Here is a 13,914-nt window from a genome sequence, read left to right as displayed (position 1 = left end):
TGTATTCCTCACCTTAACTCACTCAAAATCAACACAACTCATCATAAACACATATGTAGTTACGCAAACATGTTGATATGATTGCTCAGTAGCTTAATGATTGGATGATTTTGTAGAAAAAACCCTAAAACAAGAAACTATGAGGTGGGGAGTACAAATGTTCAAAATGATGGCAAGTGAAGTCTTCAAACTGGTGCATGACTGGAGGATGGGGGGCAACAGAATCATGGCGAGCTGAAGCTTCTATTTTCTTTTTCCCTACTCTGTCTATCCTAATGAGTTGCTGCTTTGTACTCCACTATGCTCTTTGGGTACTTGTTGATCATTGTAATATAGCCTATATGTCGTAGCTGCTTTGTTGTTTAGTCTTCGGTGAACTGCCTAGTTACCTTCTGTGAACAGTTATGTCTTAAGGTCTGAGATGTGAAAACCCAGGAGTTGCAGTTCATGCATTGTTCCTTTTTAGATTGTATGCTTTAGCTGTCGTTTGTAACACAACATGGTTTCAGTTAAATGAAATCATAGAGGGAGCTCTCCTTAAAAAAATGGAAACCCGGTAGAAGATAACAAATGATAAGACGGTGGTTGAAGTATGCAGAGGTCGCCGAAGTTGTTACTGGCGAGTGGCCATTTATTGTTCTGGTCAACTGGTAATGGCCTAACAAACCTTCTCTTTCGTTGAAGGTTATATCGGTGACCGCATTTCTCCTTTGTTGACTAGGAACATATATATACTTGACAAAATACCGATCCTCACAACAAATGTTGGTGTCAACTCCCGGCCTTTGCATCCTGAAAACGATGCACGCGGCCGAAGCTTACTCCTTTGTGATTGGAGAATACATAGGTTTTGAAGAAAAGAACAAGCTAATATGAGAAGGGATGCCAGGGAAATAGAGTGTTGGTCATTGGAGAAAATGGTCTCCTGTCGCTGCATATCACACAGCGATCGACCAGCCCGTACATTAGCATGGTTGGGGTGGCATCCAGAGCTGGGCGAGCTTGACCTTGGAGACACTCTGCAGCACTTCCAGCGGCGTCACATCGCCAGTCACCACCACCTTCTTGTGCTCCAGATCCACCTCGAACCACGTCACCCCTGCAGCACAAACAGCATGCTCTAAATTTTATAACAAGCCAAAGCGCACACCATAAACCTTGCCAAGAAAAAAATGGAGAATCAAAACCAACAACAGCAGAAAACTGCCAGTGTTACGTGATTTCCGCATTTGTATTCAAAAAGGAAACTTGATTCTGTTTTCCCCCTTCTCTACCCAACTTTTTTGAAAAGGAAAAAAAAACTGTTCTGAAAGTGACCTTGGTGGTGAGAGGGCAGCAGAGCTGCAGCAAACTAGGTGGACGTGTGCAACGAATTTCCCATGATAGTAAAAAAGATGCCCTGATACATGTTGCTTCTGTTTTTATTAGGGAAAAAATCGTTTTCCTGTTGCCAATCATTCACTTTGAGAAAGCTTTGCACCTTTTTGTTCCGTGGACTACAAATTTCCGTCATGCGCGAAAAGGTTGTTGGTTGGTTCAGCTCGTTTACATGTGCACGCACGCTCTACCAATTCGGATAGTAGAACAAACTGAAAATGAAAGACCTGGAGCTGATGAATATTTACAGAGTTTTTGCTGCTTGTGCGAGCAACTCTGCAACAATTGATAATTTTCATTTTTTTACTGGTAAAAAGCACATGAAAAGAACAAAGATTTTGTAACAAGGACGGGTAAAGAAAAGGTAAAAAGAAAACATGAGGCATCTTCCATGGCGCATGATTCGGGCCATCGCAGCAGCACACGCATGTGGCGAAAGGCAAGCCTGAGGCCACCCCTGTCGCCCAACGGAACGACACCTGCGGCCGATAATCAAGATCCAAAGTGGACTACATGGCAGTGGCAATAAGGCTGGTCATAGTGGAAGTAACTTAGTTAGTAACATAGCGCAGTCCAAGACAAGTTTGCTTATGTGGCATGTATTTAATGAGGAGAGATGTGTTTAGAGTAACATAATATGTTACTGTAACATAGCGCTTTCCAAGAGAGAATGAGTCTACAAACTAATAAATGAAGCCAACTATGACACTACTATTATGTTATTTTACACTATGAAGGTGGTAACTTAGACTAGTGTCATGCATATGACACTAGTCTAAGTTACTCTCCACTATGACCAGCCTAACGTAGATGCACAAAACGCGGTGGAGTTAATGCAAACGCCACCCCTCGCAAAAAAAATGTAACTATTTTTTAACAGAGCACTCTGTTTTTCAACCCCCAACTCTTGTCAACCTTTTGCCTTACATAAACAGAGTAACTTTGCCCTAAATGAGGGAAGGAAGGAAGGATCATCATGATGTAAGAGTTGGTGTTGGTGTTACCTTCCATCTTTGAGATGTGCTTGTGAACTTTCTTGGCGCAGCCGTAGCAGTGCATGGACACCCTCAGCTCCACCGTCTACGCACACTCACCACACCAACAAACATGTCAAAAAAAACTCGAGACCAAGAGAAGAAGAAGGAGCATATCGGAGAAGGTAGAAGATGCATGGATGAATCATGCTGCATAGTGCATACCTTGGGCTGCAGATGGAAGCCCAGCGTCCTTGACGACGACGTGCGCTCGACGATGAGGTCGCTGAGCCTCACCACCTGGCTGCTCCCGCTCACCAGGGCCTTCCGCTCCTCCACCTCATCCCCCAGCACCCGCGCGCAAAGGCAGCCGCAGCCGGCGCCGGCCCCGGCGCCCACGCACGCGGCGAAGCAGTTGAGCACCCTGCCGCCCATGCGCCACAGCCGCCGCCTCATCGCCATTCAGCTCGCCCGTGCCACTCTCACGCTCACCTGGGAGAGAGTGGCCGGAGCCGCTGGTTAAAAAGGGCAGCCGGCTGCGGTGCAGGGCTCTGGCGTCAAGATCGGCTGGGATCGGCTAAGATCTATCGAGTAATGTCCATGATCAATGATGGATACGGTACAAGTGTACTGACTGTCATGGGATGGGAGGGAGGGGGTCGATCGGCGAGGCTGGTACGTTGGGGCCGGCCGGCCGGCTACTCCTAGATAGGAATAGTATTAGACCTACCGTGCATGTGTACGTGCTCGCTGGGTGCGCGGCGCTGCCAATTAATATATATCTCGGCACGTTACATGCGGACCATGGCCGCCGGCCGGCCGGCTGTTAATTACCCGCCAAAGTTTTAGTTTTTTAGCCCCCCGCTGTTTTTATTCGCTCTGCATGTTAGCTTTGTCTGAAGTGAACTGTGTAAACTTCAACCAGGTTTATAGAAAAAAGAAACTTATTGATATCTACAATAGCAAAACCAATATCATTAGATTCTTCATTGAATATATTTTCACATATCGTATCATATACATATTCGTTGTTGTGAACGAATGTTCATACTGTTTTGTTAATAGCTTGGTCAAACATTTTAAAGTTTCGGTTGGTACAAATCTCGTACTCCCGTCTCTCGCCGTCTTAAAATAAGTGTCTCAACTTTATTACTCCTTCTTGTAAAGTACATACTATTTTGGGACAGAGGGAGTACGTACTATTTTGTCATTCCATCCTAAGGATCATTGTATTTCACTGCCCGTTTGTTGATGAGGTTCGCACTTGATCCACCCAAGGATGTGTTTTTTTTTGAAAAGAAGGATTATTCCCGGCCTCTGCATCTGGGCGATGCATGCAGTCATTTTATTAATTATTATCAGAGACCTTATAAAGCATTACATCAGTAAGCTTGAAGCCACCATCTAGGCGACACATGTCGCTACTCTTATCCCCTTGATGCAGGGGTGCCGAATGTCTGAGCCTAATACCAAACCGACATCGCACCAAAGTCTAACATCTAATGCCGGACGCCCCATCCCAGCCACATGCTGGGAATGGGTCACACACCGGTTCGGCGCACTCACCGAGGCTACCGCCGCCGTCATTCACCTAACCATCTTCAGAGCGGGTACTGACGCAAAGACCTTGTCAGGTCAGCTGTCAACGCCACCATGGCGCCAGACAGTGCCACCGCCCTGCGTGAGGCCACCACGCCACGTCCAGCGCCGAGACCCCGCTGCTCCATGCCGCCGAGACCCGCCGCCGTCGACGCGAGAGAAGGCACGCAACACCACTCATGCCTCTTCCATCCGGCGCCGCTCCACAAACAACGCCCCCAATAGGGAACACGACACCGCAGCGCCGCCATCGTCCGATCCGATGATCTTAGGATTTCTCCCGGAGTGGGACGAGCAGGTTGACGATGCCTTCATCAAGATAACGACGTAGACGCCGCCATCGCTGAGTCGGCTCGGTTTTCACCGGCGACTATGTCTCCTAAACTCGCCGCCGGTGCTAATAGTGGGATTCAAAATCCGTCACTACCAGCCTGACCAACCGCCTTCGGTGGAGAAGTCAGCCACCACCACCATGCCCCGGCCAAGAGACCCGGACATCCTCGTGCCGCGAAGATTACCCAAGAATGTGCTACATGTGAAATGTTCTTCCGGTTTTGTCTCGTGTAAATAGGGGGACAAGTTGCCGGGCTCTCCATGTGACAATGTGCACGGCAAGCACTAGTGAGTATGTACTGAGTAGTGACACCAACAGTGGAATCACACCTCTCAAAAGAGAGCATGTGGTGTACAGTAATCAATCGATCATAGCCTATAGCGGCCTATCTGGCGATGCAATATTGGGAAGATGCATGCACGGGTGTGCTAGATGCCAATGTCATGGGAGAAAAGCTTAATCATTTGCTCCAAAGAGCAATAAAATAGTAAAATCTCGCTGCCAATGGATGGCTCGATCACTGGATGATTGTCCCATAGCTAGCTAGCCTTGCAAAGATTCTGAGCTGCATGTTTCTACAGTTTCGAAAGCAAGACAACTTGCTGTCTACTCAGAGTATATATTATGGGACGGAGGGGGCAGTTATATTTTTCTTTTTGGTGTGTGAAACTGGAAGATAAAGACAAGGATACCGAAAATCCATCTTTGCACCTGAGCTCATCTGCACCCATACTGACAAAAAAATCAAAACAAATACAAGAAAAATCCAAAAAAATCTCCCAAAAATATTTGTGCGGTAGATAATTCGGTGCGTGAGGTCTGCTCCAATTTTCACATCATTTGAACATCTGAGGAGCTCTTAGCAAAAAAGACAAATTAGAGGTCTACTATTTATGTACTGTTTTGGCTCGATTTGTCTTTTTTGCTGAGAGCTCCTCAGATGTCCAAATGACTTGAAATTTGGAGCAGGCCTCACGCATCAAGTTATCTACCGCACAAAAAAATTGAAATTTTTTGAATTTGTTTTGATTTTTTTTACAAAAAAAATTCTAACCGGGTGCAAACGAGCCTGGGCACCGAAACGCCCTACTCGATACAAGGATGCCTGCATGAGTGAGGGTTGGTGCAGGCGGATCAGCATATTGGATACGACCGAATTGGTGCACTGCACGGAGATACGGCACGGGCTTTTCCGCATAGGAGTAGCATGGATTGGGTGCTCGATAGTAATTCCTCTCACTCTCAGGGAAGACAGTGGTTTACAGTGTACCATCAGCTGGTGGTGGAATAAATGCCTAACTGTAAAGGCAGGACTGGGAGTGTAGAATCTATGCTTTGCATTTACTTTCTTGGACCATGCGTGCACGTACTCTACATCGGCAACCTTTGCTACATGCACAGGGGATAATGCTTGGTTCATGGTGTCGTTTCTGTAGTTAAATTGTTGATGCTGTAGGTAGATACAATTGAAATGTCACCGAGAGCTCGAATAAAATGTTGCTAAAATACAGAGTAATGATTTGTTCATATAGTGTACACATATGCATACGAGGTAATCTCACCATTTCTACACAAGAGGTGAGCCCAACCAAATCCATCTCTCAAACCAAACACTGACCCAAGCACACGAACGGAACCAACCTGTTCCAGCGGCGTGGAACCATGACCATTCTATTACACTTCGTTCCCCAACCAAACACGACCCCAAGAATCTCGCCTCCCGCCATCGGCAGTCTTACGTGATAGAGCAACAGAACCGCTGGCAGCGACCCATCAGAATAATCACTGCGAGTGATTATAGTGATACGGACAGCTTCAACAGTCAACCTGCAAAGGAGCAGTGTAAGGTTTGTTAACAATCATGAGCAGTGTAATGTCCATGTGGGCAATATATATCGCTAACCGCATCTTCCAGTTCAAGGCTACAAGAAAGATATAAACATCTGCTTGTACACATAATGCAATGTACTCATGAACCAGTTTAGAGCGATATCACAAGGTTCAATTATTTCTATATGAATAAGAGAACGTAGATTTAAGGGGCAAAGGACAAAATTGCCCAGGATTTAGAAATACAGTCTCAAATGTACAGTTGCTCTAAAAAAAGGTTCAAGTTATCTCTAAGATTCAAGTGCCTCCTTTTGTAGGAATAGCTTAAAAAACGTTACAATGAAGCCCAAAAAAGTGAGAATCAACATGGCTAATTGCCGGGACCAAATTGTCAACAGGCTTCCTAATTTAACTTCTAAAGCGTAGACCAATAAAAAGATATGGAATACGACCAGGAGAACCTACATCTATCGGCACACCTAGTGGACCCTGTAACCAATGACAGGCAAATAATTTTCATAATCTCAAGGCTCAGGTGAAAGGGCAGTAGCACAGGTCATCACCAGTTCATATAAACAAACATAAAATGGAAGGGAACAAAAATGGCTGGCATGCACCATGTATTGTACACATGTACCTGACATCTTTTGGATACTAAATAACCCAAAGTGCACAGAGCAGACACTGAAGTGCTTCAGCTACTCAGTAAGACCTTGTTGAGATAACAAGTCTTGCCCAAATCTTGCAAAGACCCAAAGCTCATGAAGTGCTTGTTAACATCATCCTATGGTCACTGGCCAAGGTTCATCTGCGAGTATCTGTAACAAGACATGACATGATATCAACACATGGTGCTATTATGAGAAAGCATACAGTGGACGGAATGGATATGTTTTTTTAACAATACCGGCGAGGTTTATTTTGGCGTTGACTAGGCTCATCATTTACAACTTCTGCAAAAGGGGCAAATGTGTCAAAACATTCCTAGTTTTCTAGGATCACAAAAGAGAGCAGAAACTTCTAATAAAATATCTGAAATTAAACACAGGTAAAATAACAAGGTAGAGATACGATAGTGAAAAGGGAACCAAGCTGTTTTACCTGTTATTTGTGGGGGCTTCAACTGAGACGGCGCATTACTTGCACTAGGTTCTCTGTAGAGCAGCAAATAACAGAAAACCAGAATCATTCATCCTTGTTTCATTCAATGAAGTTTGATAGTGACAGAGAAAAAGTTTAATATATAATGAGATCCGACTGGTCAGTCAGTACTCAGTACTATTCGAAGACAAAGCAAGCAGACACATTGATGGGGTAAATTGACATAATACAAGTCCTAAGGCCAACTAAGTTGCTTAAAAAATAATGCATAGTTTATCACTGTTGTGAACATGCTGGTGATCTTTGCAGCTTTTGCTGTCAAGCTTTAACCCTGTCACAAAACTAGCAGGACTGTTGTTCTATGCAAAAAGAGGATGAACTCATCATAATTAAACTGATGTAACTCATCTCAAAAGTATGTACGACTACAGCTGCAATATAAGAACTCTAAAAGCCCTGCAATGCATCATGTTATAGTACTGGATCGACATACCTAGGATTAACTGAAGAAGATGCCTGCTCAGAAGGTCGGGAATAATAGCTTCCATCCATGGCAAAATAAGGTGAGCCATAAGTTGCTCCTAAACCTCCAGCGGAACCGGACAATATTGGCAGCCTGATTTCAGTCAGATGCGCCCAAACAAATAATTAGACAAGCTAACTATGAATGCCATATTCATCAAATAAATAAATGCTACATCGATAAGCCAGTCTGCGGAAGTAGTATGCAGCCATGTAATACCAATCAAAATTGCATATTAATGACTATGAAACATCATCATGGCGCAGACAACAGTAGTGCACCAGCATCGTACTAGACTGAGATGCAGAAAAAAAAGAGGATAATTAACTCCTTACCAAGCCATCTCAGAATTGCTGACGCCATGTTGTTGCTGAGACACAAATCCTGGTAAAGCCATACCGATTGAAGGAACACCAGGCACACCTGGATGCTGGCCTCCAAACTGCATAACTGTATGATAGAAAACAGTTACAACTTTACTAGTATCATTAATTACTTATTTTTCATATATATTATCATTAAGTACTCATTTTATTAAATTGCAATTTCACAGTGTTAAACTTACAAACCTGGAAAGAGTGCGGGGGTGCCATGGAAACCTTTGTCACCAAGTGAAAGGCCTCCTGTAGCTCCGAGAACATGACCTCCACCATAGGGAAAAGAAGCACGCTCTTCTCCCTGGCCACCAGGTTGCCCATTCACCGTCAATCGAGTAACAGCTTCATTTGATCCATTAGGTGAAGAAACACCAGTGTCTTCAGTCAAAACTGTAGGCGTAGGTTGTGTGAAAGATGGCATTCGACCACTACTACCAAATTGTGCACCCAACATCTGGGTTGGCATCCTTAGTGTGGATTGGGTATTTGATGATGATGGAGATGACTGTATATTTGTGCCCTTCGGTACGAAAGCCTTCCCTCTCAACAGGGGGGCATTTTGTGGGGTTGGAGAAACATGTTCCATACCAATGGGGGGTGAGAAGGGTCTACTAGTGGTACTAGGTTGTGCATTCCCCCTTTGACCAATCAGTTGTTCCTGGTGGGACGGCCTTGAAGGGTAAAATGGCGGCGAGGCTGAATTCAAGTTTGATGCAAAGGATTGCTTATTAGGAAAACCTTGCTCAGGCCAAGAATTTGAATTCTGAGGTTGGTGTTTCCCCAAATTTGCATTTGATAAAGCATTTTCAGGTTTCTGTGATCTGAAATATGATTGAAAAACAAACATGCTGCTGTTAGTTCTCTATCAAAACAAATGTGCAAAGATTGAATAAAAATAAACCTTCCACTCACTTATCATTTTGCTCTGAAGATATCTCAGTAGTACTGCGACGTGGTTGGTAACGTCTAGAGCCTCTGCCACGAATTACGCTTGGTGTGGCCTTACGACTTCTGGAACCGTCATTATAAGTGTGAGATTCTTTTGGAACCACATCAAAGTTATCAACATCATCATTGCGAGCATGAGACGATTTAGGAGCTCTGTTCTTCCTGTGCTCACGCAGGACTGGTCCAGCATTTTTTGTATTATCAAGGGAAACTAGAGATCCCTTTGGAACATAGCTGTAGTTCTGGTTACCATCATGATTATGCGCTCGAGACCTGTTGCCTCTGAAATTACCACGGCCAACACCACGAGTCCTACCGCCAGGTCCACCAACACGCCCTCCAGAGCGGCCCCTTGGATTTCTCATCTGAAAGCACAATTGACAAAAAAAAGCATATTGGTAAGGAAACATGCATCAGCAGTTCAATGCATAGTAGAAAATAAGATAGCATAGTAGTCAGTTACTCACATTGCCATTATGATAACCACGTGGATGCATCTCATCAAATCTGTCATGGACCCAAGCTTCCTCCTCTTTAGGATTCCACAAGTTCCTATTACTCAGTGTTCTCCTAAATTGAGAATATGGATAGATTAGAAAGCAGTTGAAACCTGGATAATGTAATCATAATACAGATTAAGCATCATTAGGCCTTGTACAATGCAAGGTGCTTAGAGAAATAAACCAGGTTTTTCTTAAGCACCGGTGTTTATTTGTACAGGGGTAGACGCTTAATTAGGCATCTCTCCTGTAGAAATAGGCACCGGTGCTTCAGAAAAAACCCGGTTTATATTTTTCTAAGCACCTACCATTGTACAATACCTTAGTACCTGCATTATCTTTATTTTGCCGGGGGGGGGGGGGGGGGGGGTATGTTTTTCATGAAGGGGCGGTTGAGGGCCTCCAATTTCATTTGAAGAAGCCAGGACTACATAAGTTATGGTAATACAACACACTCCAGGGCAAAAGAGAAGAAAAAGGCGCTTCCACACTTTCCAGGTAAGTACACAGGTGCGACAGACAAACTTACAAAGCTACATGGGAAAACCTCTATTTTTGCGTATGCATCTTGATCTAGTGAATAAATTTAATAACTTACTAGTTAACATGGATTTCATGTGTGTACCAACTAGTTGTATGAAATTGTGTGATTCAGTAACGCATACACTTGTTCATACACTTGGGCATGTTTCTTTTGGTTGACATCACTAGCTAAACTACAGCCAATTTGGAGAGGTCTGTACTTTCTAAGCTGACTGTCAAATCTCTAGTGCACAAAACATCACCAGTTTGATTCAACTGTTATACATTAAATGCATTCACATATTATGTTTTAGGTTGATGCTTTCCTGCTACTTTCTATTGACAATTCTGCACCGTTGTATTCATCACTGTTTCTGGTATAATGCAACATTAGATTATCAGTGTGTCCATGATGAACAGAACTGGTGCCATAAACAGCAGAGGGAGGTTAGAACCTGTGGCCTGTGGGGTTGCAGGTTTCGCTGGTGGCAGGGGCAATATATAGTGGTATTTGCACAGAATGCTACTGGTACAGCCTAGTAAAGTGTGTTTCAGCTTGGTACTGCAATTCTGGTTGAAAGACTTCGGGTACAGAACAGCCTAGTAAAGTGTGTTTCAGCTCAGTACTGCAATTCTAGTTGAATGACTTTAATTGACTAGGACCAGAATTCAAGTCCCTTAGATTCCCTATTCAATTCTAAATATACTTATAGAAAAGTTTGTTGTCTTCATGTTTCCATATGCAACAATCAGCTATTATATGCGACGAACAACTATGATATGTAACAGCCGTGCATGCATCAGACTCTCATGTGGAAGTATTTAGGGCAACAGACCACATTTTAATTACTATTACCTCCGTCCCAAAATTCTTGTCTTAGATTTGTTTAGATACGGATGTGTCTAACACTAAACCGTGACTAGATACATCCGTATCTAGACAAATCTAAGACAGGAATTTGAGTAGTTTCCTGGTATCAGTGTTTGGTCTCTTCTTACAACACTAGTAAAAAAAGGGGCAACCTGGTGCATGTAGCTCCCGCTTGCGCAGGGTCCAGGGAAGGGTCCGACCACTTTGGGTCTATAGTACGCAGCCTTTCCCTACATTTCTGTAAGAGGCTGTTTCCAGGACTTGAACCCATGACCTCATGGTCACAAGGCAGCAGCTTTACCACTGCGCCAAGGCTCCCCTTCTCTTACAACACTAGTAACCATGATAAATTTTTGTACATTTACGACACTAGTAACCATGATAATTTTTTGTACATTTACGACACTAGTAACCACGGTACGTTTTTGTGGAAACTTGGGTGAAACTAATCAAACATAAATCCCCACAAGCTTAAACTTGATGCAACTAATGCTTACTTTGCGGTTGCCAAATTGTGTTGCACCGAACTTATTTTACAATTCGCTGCAGAAATTAGCGGCGAAAGCGGATAAAAGTTGGCTAACCACATGGTAAACTGCACGAAATCTAGTTGGGCAAACAGGATTGCTGTAATTCATCGCAATGCTGGTTTCATAAGCAAAATCAGGTTAAGCAAAACAGGATTCATAATTCAGAGCGCAATGCAAACACAGCCTAAGTCCACTAATTAGCAATTGGGCTGCATCCTAAGTCGCGGAGTCATTCAATGGCCAAAAAGTAAGCGGTAATCAATCTGAAGACGGAAAAGTGAGTACCTTCCGCGGCCGCGGCCGCCGCGGGACTCCTGGAAGCGGTCGTCGTGCATGTAGAAGGCGCCCGCCGTCGGCACGGCAAAGGGCTCGCTCTCCTTCTTCCCCTCCTCCCCCTCCTCTCCCGCCGCCGCCGCCTCCTTGGCTTCCCCTCCCTCCTCGGCCCCCTCCGCCGCCTCTCTCGGCGCGGCAACCGCCTGGGCGGCCGCCCCGCCACGCCCCTGCTCGAAATCCTCGTACACCTCCTCGTACTCCTCCTCATACTCCTCCTCGTACTCCTCGCCGTACTCCTCGGCGGCGCCCTGCCCGTCGGACTCCGCGCCGGATCCGGCCCCTCTCCGCGGCAACGGCAAGCCCTCGCCCTCCTCATCCTCCTCTTCCTCGTCGCTCGCCGCGGCCCGGCGCCTCACCGCCGGGAGGGGCGCGTCGTCCAGGTCGCTCTCGTACTCCTCCTCCTCCTGCTGCTCCTGCCCCTGCTCCTCCTCCCCCTCCCGCACGGCGGCCTCCGCCTTCTCCTCCTCCCTGTCGGCCATTGGCGCCGCGAGCCGGGAGACCGCGGGGCGGATCGGGGCGGCCGGGCGAGGGGATTAGGGTTCGGCGGCGGCGGAATTCGACGGAATCTAGAAGCTTCCCGTGGCCGCGTGCGTCTGTCTCTGGTCTGCGTGTGGACGGGGGGAGGAGGAGGGGGAGGGTGGATGAGATTTAAGAACGGGGAAAAACTGTCGCCGTTTGGTGACACCATCGGACACGCACCGTGTCCAAATCCTGCGGCGGTTGAGTTGGAGTCTGACGACAGCCGTTCGTGACGCTGACGCGGCTGGCCCGCACGCCGGTTTTGGGCGCTCTGTCGGATGCTGACGTACGCAGTGCGGTCATAAAGCTTTTTTTTCGGGGTAGTGCGGTCAGGTTTTTTTTTTTTGCATTGACCAAACGTTGGTTCTTTTTCTTTCCAACAGCTGTTTGTGATGGATAAAGCAGGAAGTCAACTATGGCTCATGGTGGGGTTAATCTTGATCGTTGTTATAGCTACAGCGCAAAGGGAAAGAGACTCGAGTTAACATTGTCGTTGCCATGTCAGAAAAGAAAACATTGTCGGGATTTTTTTCCAAGGGAAAAGGAGTTTTATTTTCCACTACGACGGGGTTACATTCGAAAGGCAAAAGTTTATCTATACAAGATGGACATGTATGCATCCATACTATGGTAGTAAACATTGTACGACAGTAATTTGCTATCCGATCAGTAATCTTATTTTGCTCTCTTCTAAGCTTCTGGGGAATAAACTCTCCGGCCTCCATCAGCGTTTTACTTCTGCAGCAAGATCTCCATGTGCGGAACGAGTAAGCACATTCTCGAACAAGATAGATAGTGCCTCAGAAGAATCGGACTGAACCAGCACCGGTTTGTTTGTATGTTGTATGGCCACTGTCATACCTTGCATCAACGCATGAATTACGGCCTCCAACGCTTCATTATAATCATGAAACAAGGAACGATGTGCCGAAAAACCACTGATCCGTCGTGATTCTTTAGTATCATACCAGCCGCTGCACTACCATCTATCGGCGAGAACAATCCATCCACAGAAAGTGCCACCCAACCCGTCAGAGGCCTAGGGGTAGTGGTTGCACCCCGGGATCGCATGTGATATAGGTGTGACATCCACCTCGAGCGACCTCTTTCCTTTGGGAATTTCTTATGTTGTGTACCTCTGGGCCAGATGTAGAGATTTGAAGTAACTATCAAGATAATCCATAGTCGACTCCATAGGCGATACCGGCTTGCCATGGGCAATATCTAAGCATAAACTCCATATATGCCATAAGCATGATGATCCTATCCCTTATTTCTAGAGAGATCCCAGCAAGGACATGTAATAGCCATTCCTTTCCCGTTTTCCAATAGTGCATCATTACCCGGGGAGGGGCCACACTGATTTCATAGCACCCCATCTTGCAATTCGTTTCCTAGTGCGATGTGTTGTCGTCGAAAGCCTATTAAAGCCCCTGCCTCCTGGCCAAGCCCACTTGGCTTTTTTTAATCTATCGCCGTTAGTTAAGTCGTGGACTGATACGTCCATTTTGCATCATGCTTTTATATTGATATTTATTGCATTATGGGCTGTTATTACACATTATGTCACAATACT

General features: G+C 45.4%; 2 protein-coding genes across 3 annotated transcripts; both read right to left on the bottom strand.

Annotated features, from left to right (window-relative positions):
- Window positions 1–585: 585 nt before the first annotated feature.
- LOC123179936 (uncharacterized) lies at window positions 586–2,961 on the bottom strand. Its single transcript, XM_044591858.1, has 3 exons — window positions 2,577–2,961; window positions 2,382–2,457; window positions 586–1,099 (listed from the first exon to the last, which is right to left on the bottom strand). The coding sequence occupies exons 1-3, from the start codon at window positions 2,811–2,813 to the stop codon at window positions 966–968; spliced, it is 447 nt and encodes a 148-aa protein (XP_044447793.1). The 5' UTR covers window positions 2,814–2,961; the 3' UTR covers window positions 586–965.
- Window positions 2,962–5,743: 2,782 nt separating this feature from the next.
- LOC123064344 (protein MLN51 homolog) lies at window positions 5,744–12,480 on the bottom strand. 2 transcript variants are annotated; one of them, XM_044487840.1, is made up of 10 exons: window positions 11,772–12,480; window positions 9,531–9,633; window positions 9,028–9,428; window positions 8,308–8,936; window positions 8,074–8,188; window positions 7,709–7,831; window positions 7,216–7,268; window positions 7,022–7,067; window positions 6,752–6,932; window positions 5,744–6,111 (listed from the first exon to the last, which is right to left on the bottom strand). In XM_044487840.1, exons 1-9 carry the CDS (start codon window positions 12,296–12,298, stop codon window positions 6,905–6,907), a joined length of 2,025 nt encoding a protein of 674 aa, XP_044343775.1. In that variant the 5' UTR covers window positions 12,299–12,480; the 3' UTR covers window positions 5,744–6,111; window positions 6,752–6,904. The 2 variants fall into 2 exon arrangements, with proteins under 2 accessions (XP_044343775.1, XP_044343777.1); XM_044487842.1 differs by having other exon boundaries at window positions 5,744–6,113; window positions 6,756–6,932.
- Window positions 12,481–13,914: the final 1,434 nt, after the last annotated feature.

Source organism: Triticum aestivum, chromosome 1A (assembly GCF_018294505.1).
Source record: "Triticum aestivum cultivar Chinese Spring chromosome 1A, IWGSC CS RefSeq v2.1, whole genome shotgun sequence".
NCBI lineage: Eukaryota > Viridiplantae > Streptophyta > Magnoliopsida > Poales > Poaceae > Triticum > Triticum aestivum.
The sequence above is the reverse complement of the archived record's forward strand: the minus strand, read 5'-3'. Positions and strand labels throughout refer to the sequence as shown.

What these genes read in the sequence shown, in the direction of transcription:
- LOC123179936 (XM_044591858.1), bottom strand. Translation starts at nt 2,813, where the DNA reads ATGGCGATGAGGCGGCGGCTGTGGCGCATGGGCGGCAGGGTGCTCAAC. An exon ending in GCTTCCATCTGCAGCCCAAG is followed by an intron (nt 2,458 to 2,576) that starts GTATGCACTATG and finishes GAGTGTGCGTAG; the next exon opens with ACGGTGGAGCTGAGGGTGTC. An exon ending in GCACATCTCAAAGATGGAAG is followed by an intron (nt 1,100 to 2,381) that starts GTAACACCAACA and finishes TTTGTGCTGCAG; the next exon opens with GGGTGACGTGGTTCGAGGTG.
- LOC123064344 (XM_044487840.1), bottom strand. Translation starts at nt 12,298, where the DNA reads ATGGCCGACAGGGAGGAGGAGAAGGCGGAGGCCGCCGTGCGGGAGGGG. An exon ending in GTGGTTATCATAATGGCAAT is followed by an intron (nt 9,429 to 9,530) that starts GTGAGTAACTGA and finishes TTGTGCTTTCAG; the next exon opens with ATGAGAAATCCAAGGGGCCG. An exon ending in AGCAATTCTGAGATGGCTTG is followed by an intron (nt 7,832 to 8,073) that starts GTAAGGAGTTAA and finishes GACTGAAATCAG; the next exon opens with GCTGCCAATATTGTCCGGTT.